General features: G+C 51.4%; 1 protein-coding gene across 3 annotated transcripts; it reads left to right on the forward strand.

Annotated features, from left to right (window-relative positions):
• Positions 1 to 63: 63 nt before the first annotated feature.
• Positions 64 to 10,105, forward strand: VPS11 (VPS11 core subunit of CORVET and HOPS complexes). 3 transcript variants are annotated; one of them, XM_082626385.1, is made up of 16 exons: positions 64 to 297; positions 1,133 to 1,281; positions 1,367 to 1,514; positions 1,844 to 2,007; positions 2,609 to 2,856; positions 3,597 to 3,798; positions 4,198 to 4,349; positions 4,982 to 5,168; positions 6,323 to 6,469; positions 6,595 to 6,783; positions 6,886 to 7,047; positions 7,267 to 7,406; positions 7,495 to 7,697; positions 7,821 to 7,992; positions 8,722 to 8,944; positions 9,594 to 10,105. In XM_082626385.1, exons 1-16 carry the CDS (start codon positions 111 to 113, stop codon positions 9,756 to 9,758), a joined length of 2,838 nt encoding a protein of 945 aa, XP_082482511.1. In that variant the 5' UTR covers positions 64 to 110; the 3' UTR covers positions 9,759 to 10,105. The 3 variants fall into 3 exon arrangements, with proteins under 3 accessions (XP_082482511.1, XP_082482512.1, XP_082482513.1); XM_082626386.1 differs by having other exon boundaries at positions 65 to 297; positions 1,379 to 1,514; XM_082626387.1 differs by having other exon boundaries at positions 271 to 351; positions 1,110 to 1,281.
• The last annotated feature ends 3 nt before the right edge of the window (positions 10,106 to 10,108 follow it).

Genomic DNA, 10,108 nt, shown 5'->3' on the forward strand with positions numbered 1-10,108 from the left:
GGCGACTGGAGAGCGCCTGTGCACCCAGGCTCCAGGAAGCTGCCGGGTCACGTGATCCGCCGGCTCCTCTCACGTGACCTCTCTACCGGAGGCGGGGGCCTTCGGCCAAGATGGCGGCCTACCTGCAGTGGCGGCGCTTCGTTTTCTTCGACAAGGAGCTGGTGAAGGAGCCACTGGGCAATGATGGGGCTGCTCCCGGGGCTGCGCCTGCCTCTGGACCCTCTGCTTCCAAGTTCCTTTGCCTCCCTCCTGGCATCACTGTCTGCGACTCAGGCCGAGGGAGCCTAGTCTTTGGAGATATCCTTCCTCTGGAGCTGCCTCTTCCCTCCCCGAATCCCTGAAGAGATACAGGTGGGATGATATCTGTCCGTCAGAGGGGTTCGTGTTACGTGCCACTTTCCTTTAGATGGGCGCCCAGTGCTCCGTCTGTGGTCCGAGGGAAGAAAGGAGGAAGTCCGTTCTCTAACTTGTTGCCAACTGAGCGAACAATCCTGGGCGAGTCATTTAACCTCTCTGGGCTTCAATTTCCTTATCTGCAGAAGGGGCGTAAAATAACAGTTCGGCAAGGTTTTTCTTTTGTTTTTGTTTTTTAAGATCGATGAAAAGAACGGATGCAAGTTGGCTTTAAAAGATGAATATGTGAGGTGTCATCTCCCCAGCCCAGTATTGTGGGGGAGGAGTTAAATGAGACCATGAGTTTGCTGCTTTGTTTTTCATAATGCTGCCACTAAACTCGGGCCTTTCTTTTCTAGTCTTTTTTTTTTTTTTTTTTTTTTTTTTTTTTTTTGCGGTACGCGGGCCTCTCACTGTTGTGGCCTCTCCCATTGCGAAGCACAGGCTCCGGACGCACAGGCTCAGTGGCCATGGCTCACGGGCCCAGCCGCTTCGCGGCATGTGGGATCTTCCCGGACCAGGGCACGAACCCGTGTCCCCTGCATCGGCAGGCGGACTCTCAACCACTGCGCCACCAGGGAAGCCCTCTAGTCTTTTTAAGATGGGGAGTTCCCAGAAGATAATCTGTGCAAAAACCCTTGAAAATTTAAAGAGTTGTATGTATGTTAGTTGTTATTTGGGTTCTGGCCTAAATATAAGTATCTCTCCTTGGAAAGGAGGCTCCTTGACTACTCTGCACACATGGAAGGCCAGATCTGGTTCTTGCCCCGCTCCCTACAGCTTACCGGGTTCCAGGCCTACAAACTACGGGTGACACACCTGTACCAGTTGAAGCAGCACAACATTCTGGCATCTGTTGGTGAGGATGAAGAGGGGATCAACCCCCTGGTGAGTCCTAGAAAGGAAATGGGAAAGACGCAGGATCCTGGGAATGGCTGTTTGTTGGAGGGTGACTAGCATTCACGTACCTGAGGTCTGTCCACAGGTAAAGATCTGGAACCTGGAGAAGAGAGATGGTGGCAATCCACTCTGCACTCGAATCTTCCCTGCCATCCCAGGGGCAGAGCCGACTGTTGTATCTTGTTTGACTGTCCATGAAAATCTCAACTTTATGGCCATCGGTAAGCAGAAAGAAGGCAAAGCTAACACCCCATGATTCTTTATAGATTTTCTTCAGAGTTGCTTCTGCAGCTCATCTTCACTGTTTTCGTGAGACCATTTTGTACTGAACTGATGCGTTTGAGATTTTAAAGTTTTGGATGGGAAAGCATTTAGTTTTGTTCTTTGAAAATGAGTCAGTGAGTCCTGATCTTCATGGTAACCCCTGGAGAAGTCTGGTATGAGGAGAAAGACTGTCACTTCTAACAAGTGCCTCAAGTGGTCTTTTTCCCCTTCTGTGCTTCCTGATCTATTCAGCCTCAATAAAATGCTGTTTCTTGCTCTCCTGCAGGTTTCACAGATGGCAGTGTTACATTGAACAAAGGGGACATCACTCGGGACCGGCATAGCAAGACTCAGATTTTGCACAAGGGCAACTATCCTGTTACCGGACTGGCCTTTCGCCAAGCAGGAAAGACCACTCACTTGTTTGTTGTGACAACTGAGAATGTTCAGGTAGGACCAGGGCCTCCACTGTTACGGGCAGGCAGGAAAGGCTTTAACATTGCTCAGGGGGCTAGGGTAAGGAACTGACAAAAGAGGTAGAATTCCTTCAGCTTTCATCATACAACCTTGAATCATTTGCCCAGCTTAATATTTTATTTCCTCCCTTAGGAGACTGGGAAGAGTTAGAGCTAGGAAAAGAACTCTTGGTTTTGTAGTAAAAGACCTAAGTTTCTCTCCTAATTAACTTAAGAGACACTGGACAAGTTGCTTTACTTCTCTGGTTCCTGTGCTCCTAATTTATAACAGCTTAGTCTCAGCGATAGTTTTGTTTTGTTTCAGCAGTGGTTTTTGGATAAAGCAGTAAAATTCTCTTACTTGCTAAATACCTGTAGTAAGTAGTGATAGTATATACAGAGGAAAGAAGTGTAGTCTTTGCTTATATATTTAATAGATGGGTGGTGGTTAATGGAGACGGCAAGCAGCCAGGGAAGGTCTTAGGGTGCTAAGAATTAAGAAGAGAGAGCCAATATGGAGGTGGAGATACCTTTGGGAAGGCTTAGCTGCCTCCTCCTCAAAGGGAGCCTGTTAACCCCTCTCTTACTTCCTGCAGTCCTACATAGTTTCTGGAAAGGACTACCCTCGTGTGGAGTTGGACACCCACGGTTGTGGCCTGCGCTGCTCAGCCCTAAGCGACCCTTCTCAGGACCTGCAGTTCATAGTGGCAGGGGATGAATGCGTCTACTTATACCAGCCTGATGAACGGGGGCCCTGCTTTGCCTTTGAGGGCCATAAACTCATTGCTCACTGGTTTAGAGGCTACCTTGTCATTGTCTCCCGTGACCGGAAGGTTTCTCCCAAGTAAGGACTCCACGGAGAAGCAAAAGGGAGAGGGCTGAACTTGTTCCCCAGAATTAACCTGATTTTAAACTCCTAATGCCTGGATCCTGTCAATCTCCTATTTGGTTTTAGGTAGATTGTGCTTACACCTAGACTCAGTTATAATGTTTTTTTTCTTTTTTTGCTGAAAAGTGTGTGATTTTGCTGCAGACATTTGCTGAGCAGCCCTGATGCGCTAGAATGCTCCAGGGAATTTGGGACCTGGTATTGGGATTTTTACTCCTTGGTCAAAATGAATTGGGTAGAGGAACAAGGGACTGAGTAGTGGAGAAATTGGAAAGCTCTGGGAGATGCAAGACAGGGCGTTTTTTTTCTCTGAGCCACCAGAAAGGGTGATGGGGTCTTCAGCGTGAGGCAAGTGATCCTTGTCAGATGTTAGTTTTCATTCAGTACTAAGCTCAGTGGCCTACATACACCAGGCACTAATTATTTGTTAAATAATGGATGTTGGAATGTAGTTAATTTTTCAATCTGTTGCCTGTATTAATTATAGGATCCTAAAGGGTAGGACCAGGTCTATATGTTCTCTTCCTACAACTGCCAGCACCATGCTAAATGTTACAGGATGAGCTGCTAGAGGGGCCAAAGCGGTGTCTTGTTCTGGGTGGAATGGGCAACACCAAAGTTGTATTGGAAAGGAAATCGAGGGGAGCTGAGACAGAGGTGGTACAAATATCTGGGTCTTTCTCTTTCCCACACAGGTCAGAGTTTACCAGCAGGGACTCCCAGAGCTCCGACAAGCAGATTCTCAACATCTATGACCTGTGCAACAAGTTCATAGCCTATAGCACCGTCTTTGAGGATATAGTAGATGTGCTTGCTGAGTGGGGCTCCCTGTATGTGCTGACGCGGGATGGGCGGGTCCACGCACTGCAGGAGAAGGACACACAGACCAAACTGGAGGCAAGGCCACCAGATTCCCAGAGCAGGCCGTGGGCACCCAGATGCAGCTCTAGGAACAGGCTCCCCAAGTCCCTTGGCCAGGGTGTTTCCTTCCCTTTGGGTCACTTACTCAGCTTCCTTAGGGTAGGATTACAAGGCCAGTGGCCTGGGATGAGGCCTTAGAGGGAAGCAGTGGCTGGGAGCCTGAGCCCACTCTCAGGGTCCACTCTGCCTGCCTGTAGAGAACCTTGTGAGGCGAGCTGATGTTGGTCTTGGGGGTATCTGAGAGGTCTCACCCTGTCTAAGATCTAGGCTGGTCGGGGCTTCACAACTGTCTGCCTTGTGTGTTGTGGGTGCGCTCTGGGAAGGTGTCTTCTAAGGACTGCTGCTTCCAGTTTTCTAATCTCTCTTCCCTTCCAGATGCTGTTTAAGAAGAACCTATTCGAGATGGCGATTAATCTGGCCAAGAGCCAACATCTGGACAGTGATGGGTTGGCCCAGATCTTCATGCAGTATGGAGACCATCTCTACAGCAAGGGCAACCACGATGGGGCTGTCCAGCAGTATATCCGGTCAGTCTGGAGGCGCTTTAGGATATAGCTCTGAATGCAGGGACAGGCAGCCAGATAATCTAAAACCTGCACTTGGGGAAGGAGGGTGGACTCCACTGTGAACCGTCTTTTTTTCCTCCAGAAACTGTGATGCCTCAAGTGAGAAGACAGTATACCTTATTGGAAAGGGAATGTTTTGGGTCAAATATTACATGACCAGCATGCAGTTGAGCTGATGAGTTTCTGTTATTTTAGATGTTAACTTGACCTTTGTTAATACTCATTTTGATAAGAGTCTTTAAAGGGAAAAGGGTATTCATCTCTTGCTTCCACACTTTCTTCCCTCAATACTAATTCTTAAATTAATAAGGGGTCTTAAGAACCTGTCTAGCCTCTTTCCCAACCTCTCTTGAATTCCTGTTTTCAGCCAAGTTTAAGAAACAGTGCTCTGGAGCCTTGCTACTCATGTGGTCCATGGTCTAGTAGAATCGAAATTGCCTGGGATTTTGTTAGAATTGCAAAATCTCAGGCCTTACTCCAGATGTGCTGAAACAGAATTTGCATTTTAAGAAGATCTTCAAGTGATTCCTATGCACATGAAAGTTTGAGAAGTATGCTGACCCCAATGCTATTTGATGCATATGTCTCCCTAGAACCATTGGAAAGTTGGAGCCATCGTATGTGATCCGCAAGTTCCTGGATGCCCAGCGCATCCACAACCTGACAGCTTACCTGCAGACCCTGCACCGGCAGTCCCTGGCCAATGCCGACCACACCACCCTACTGCTCAACTGCTACACAAAGCTCAAGGACAGCTCGAAGCTGGAGGAATTCATCAAGGTGCAGGGTGGTGTTGGCGGGAGATTCCGTGAGGGCCCCACTGAGCATGAGGGGCTCCACCAGGGCTGCAGAGACAGGGAAGAGCTGACCTTATTTGGGGACCAGAGTCCTCTGGTCTATAAACTAGGAAGAGGAATAGCCTTTTTTGCGAGTTTTCTCCTGTTTTCTCTCTTGGTTTTTTTTTTTTTTCTTTTTGGCTGCACTGCGTGGCTTGCCAGATCTTAGTTCCCCCACCAGGGATCAAACCCGGACCCCCGGCAGTGGAAGCGCAGAGTCCTAACTACTGGACCGCCAGAGAATTCCCACCCCTCTTGTTTTTTTTTTTTTTTTTTTTGCGGTACGCAGGCCTCTCACTGTTGTGGCCTCTCCCATTGCGGAGCACAGGCTCCAGACGCGCAGGCTCAGCGGCCATGGCTCACGGGCCCAGCCGCTCCGCGGCATGTGGGATCCTCCCAGACTGGGGCACGAACCCGTGTCCCCTGCATCGGCAGGCGGACTCTCAACCACTGTGCCACCAGGGAAGCCCCCCTCTTGTTTTTTGATGCCAGAACTTCTCGTGGTATCTAAGCCCAGGGAAGCCCTGTGTTCCCGGACGAGTCCCTCTAATAGTAGAGGCAGATGAAGACTTTTGGAGAGGCAGGATAACAGTGCTTTAAAAGCATCAACTTTAGGACTTCTCTGGTGGTCCAGTGCTTAAGACTCCATGCTTCCACTGCAGGGGGCACAGGTTCGATCCCTGGTTGGGGAACTAAGATTCTGCACGCCGCTCAGCACTGCCAAAAAAAAAAAAAAAAAGCATCAACTTTTTTATTGCCTTAAGAATCTGATCTTAGGGCCTCCCTGGTGGCGCAGTGGTTGAGAGTCCGCCTGCTGATGCAGGGGATACGGGTTCGTGCCCCGGTCTGGGAGGATCCCATATGCCGCGGAGCGGCTGGGCCCGTGAGCCATGGCCGCTGAGCCTGTGCGTCCGGAGCCTGTGCTCCGCAACGGGAGAGGCCACAACAGTGAGAGGCCCGCGTACAGAAAAAAAAAAAAAAAAAAAAAAAAAAAAAAAAAAAAAAAAGAATCTGATCTTAGAATCAGATGCATATTTCCTTTCTGTTCCCTAACCACAACCTCTGTATGACTGGTTTTGTCTAATGTCTCCCTGGCAGACAAAGAGTGAGAGTGAAGTCCACTTTGATGTGGAGACGGCCATCAAGGTCCTCCGGCAGGCTGGCTACTACTCCCATGCCCTCTATTTGGCTGAGAACCATGCACATCACGAGTGGTACTTGAAGATCCAGCTAGAGGACATCAAGGTAGGTGAGCCCCTTGACACGGGCAGGACCCTGTTCTTTTTCTAGGACATCCCTGGGATGCTGCAAGTGCTTCCTGGTGGGTGAGGCTGGAGCACGTGCTTATTCTGCCCTTTCCCTCTCCACAGAATTATCAGGAAGCCCTTCAATACATCGGCAAGCTGCCTTTTGAGCAGGCAGAGAGCAACATGAAACGCTATGGCAAGATCCTCATGCACCATATACCAGAGCAGACGACCGAGTTGCTGAAGGGACTTTGTACCGACTATCGGCCCAGCCTTGAAGGCCGAGGCGATAGGGAGGCTCCAGGCTGCAGGGTGAGGCCTCAGGGAGAATGGCTTTTGGTCAGCAGGGATCACCTTAGCAGCCCAAGTACCGAGCCCACTCACTCGGCCACCTCTCCTCCCTTGCCGTCCTAGGCCAACTCAGAGGAGTTCATCCCCATCTTTGCCAACAACCCGCGGGAGCTGAAAGCTTTCCTAGAGCACATGAGTGAGGTGCAGCCTGACTCCCCGCAGGGCATCTATGACACTCTCCTTGAGCTGCGACTCCAGAACTGGGCTCACGAGGAGGAGCCGCAGGTGAGACCTGGCAAAGTGGCTGGAGGCACTGGAGAAAAAACCGCTTCCATTTCTTTCCTGGTTGCCTCTTGCCGCTTTCTTTAGACCAATAACCCTTGGGGGCTAAATGGTCCCCCGTGGAGGAAATTGGACTGAGGGGAAGAGATAGTTGACTTGCCTGGTCCTGAGGGGCCTTGTCGTTTTTCCCTGATGTCCAGCAGCTCTACCCTCCTCTTTTAGGTCAAAGAGAAGCTTCACGCGGAGGCCATCTCCCTACTGAAGAGTGGTCGCTTCTGTGATGTCTTTGACAAAGCCCTGGTCCTCTGCCAGATGCATGACTTCCAGGATGGGGTCCTTTACCTCTATGAGCAGGGGAAACTGTAAGAGTCTGGGGAATCTCAGGGAAGGGGAACGCAGCCGAGCCACTTGCGGGGGACGGCTGCTGATGTGCGCCTTGCCCGGCCGCAGGTTCCAGCAGATCATGCACTATCACATGCAGCACGAGCAGTACCGGCAGGTGCTCGCCGTGTGCGAGCGCCACGGGGAGCAGGAGCCCTCCCTGTGGGAACAGGCGCTCAGCTACTTCGCCCGCAAGGAGGAGGACTGCAAGCAGTACGTGGCGGCGGTGCTCAAGCACATCGAGAGCAAGAACCTCATGCCGCCTCTTCTAGGTACTCCGAGGACAGGGTGGGCGGCTGGGTGCAGGCTGCCGGCACTCGGGCTCTGGGGCAGGGGCCCTTCAGTTTTATCCAGAGGGCTGCTTGGTTCATGGTCTTGTTTCCTCCCTGTCTCAGTGGTGCAGACCCTGGCCCACAACTCCACGGCCACCCTGTCTGTCATCCGGGACTACCTGGTCCAAAAACTGCAGAAGCAGAGCCAGCAGATCGCGCAGGACGAGCTCCGGGTGCGGCGCTACCGAGAGGAGACCACCCGTATCCGCCAGGAGATCCAGGAGCTGAAGGCGAGGTACTTGGCATCCAGAACTGTGGAGGCGTCCGGGGATAACACTGTTTTTCACAGGGTGTCATTTTTCAAAGACAGAGGATTGTATGGAGTGTGTTTGAGCATTTCATTCTTTTTTTTTTTTTTCTTTATTTATTTATGTCTGTGCTGGGTCTTCGTTTCTGTGCGAGGGCTTTCTCTAGTTGCGGCAAGTGGGGGCCACTCTTCACCGCAGTGCACGGGCCTCTCACTATCGCAGCCTCTCCCGCTGTGGAGCACAGGCTCCAGACGCGCAGGCTCAGCAATTGTGGCTCACGGGCCCAGCCGCTCCGCGGCATGTGGGATCTTCCCAGACCAGGGCTCGAACCCGTGTCCCCTGCATCGGCAGGCAGACTCTCAACCACTGCGCCACCAGGGAAGCCCAAGCATTTCATTCTTGAAGATCTGTTTTGATGGAGGAATTCCAAAGAATGATTTACTACGTAGAACGTGATGTATTGGGCTTTGGAGGATATTATCTTGTAGCAGGTACTTTTCTTGGGTTGGATGGACCTGCTGGGAGGGTGCTGAGACCCCCTGCAGGCCCAGCATGGGGTCCTCCTGTGACCCGCTTTAGGTGGTAAGAGCAGGGCCTCGTAGTTCCTTAACGGGGACCTCTGTCTCCTCATTGCCTCCAACTGCCTTCTCTCTCCACATGGTTCCTGGCCCTGCCCTCACTTTTTGCCACTCTTTTCTGGTCTCCCTTGCCTGTAGTCCGAAGATTTTCCAGAAGACCAAGTGCAGCATCTGTAACAGTGCCTTGGAGTTGCCCTCAGTCCACTTTCTCTGCGGCCACTCCTTCCACCAGCACTGCTTTGAGAGTTACTCAGAAAGTGATGCCGACTGCCCTACCTGCCTCCCTGAAAACCGCAAGGTCATGGATATGATTCGGGCCCAGGAACAGAAGCGAGATCTCCATGATCAGTTCCAGCACCAGGTGGGGATGACGTGACTCCCCCGCCCACAGGGAGGTGGTGAGCGCTGGGGCCTGGTGTTCTTTTCTCCTCCTCCTGTGGGTTTTTTTTTTTTTAAATATTTTATTTCTTTAATGTATCTATTTTATTTATTTATTTTTTGCTGCATCGGGTCTTTGTTGCTGTGCGCAGGCTTTCTCTAGTTGCGGCGAGCGGGGGCTACTCTTCGTTGCGGTGCGCGGGCTTCTCATTGTGGTGGCTTCTCTCTTTTTTTTTTTTAAAGAGATGGAATGAGGTGTTCTGTTTTTTTTTGATTGATTGATTTTTGGCTGTGTTAGGTCTTCGTTGCTGTGTGCGGGCTTTTCACCTAGTTGCGTTGAGCAGAGGCTACTCTTTCGTTGTGGTGCACGGGCTTCTCATTGTGGTGGCTTCTCTTGTTGTGGAGCACGGGCTCTAGGCGCGCGGGCTTCAGTAGTTGTGGCTCGCGGGCTCTAGAGCGCAGGCTCAGTAGTTGTGGCGCATGGGCTTAGTTGCTCTGAGGCATGTGGGATCTTCCCGGACCAGGGCTCGAACCTGTGTCCCCTGCATTGGCAGGTGGATTCTTAACTGCTGTGCCACCAGGGAAGCCCGTCCTGTGGGTTTTTGACTCGCAACTCTTCTCTTTCCCTGCAGCTCAAGTGCTCCAACGACAGCTTCTCTGTGATTGCTGACTACTTTGGCCGAGGTGTTTTCAACAAATTGACTCTGCTGACCGACCCGCCCACAGCCCGACTGACTGCGAGCCTGGAGGCTGGGCTGCAGAGGGACTTGCTCATACATGCCAGGAGGGGCACTTAAGCGGCTAGTGGGAGGGGTGTGATGGTGGAGGCCCAGCAGCAGGGACACAGGGGGACAGAGACAGGGCTGTTGCACAGGAGTTAGGCAGACATGCCCAGGACTCTGCTCTCATCTGATGCCATAGCCCTCAGGACTTAAGGGGACTTTCTTTTCCTGCCTCCTCCTTCAGCCAACCTGCCGTTTCTCCTGTTGACTTTTTGAACAGTATAGATCATTCCAGACCAGAGGGGGAGGGCACCTCAGCAACCTCAGAGTCTGGACAATAGCGGCTTTATTCTCTATCCAAGAGCACCAGGCTGTGCTTGGGTCCTGGCTCCCAGAGTCTATAAATAAAAGCATATAATGATTTC

The sequence above is a fragment of the Mesoplodon mirus genome (genome assembly GCF_964341445.2).
Source record: "Mesoplodon mirus genome assembly, chromosome: 7".
Lineage (NCBI taxonomy): Eukaryota > Metazoa > Chordata > Mammalia > Artiodactyla > Ziphiidae > Mesoplodon > Mesoplodon mirus.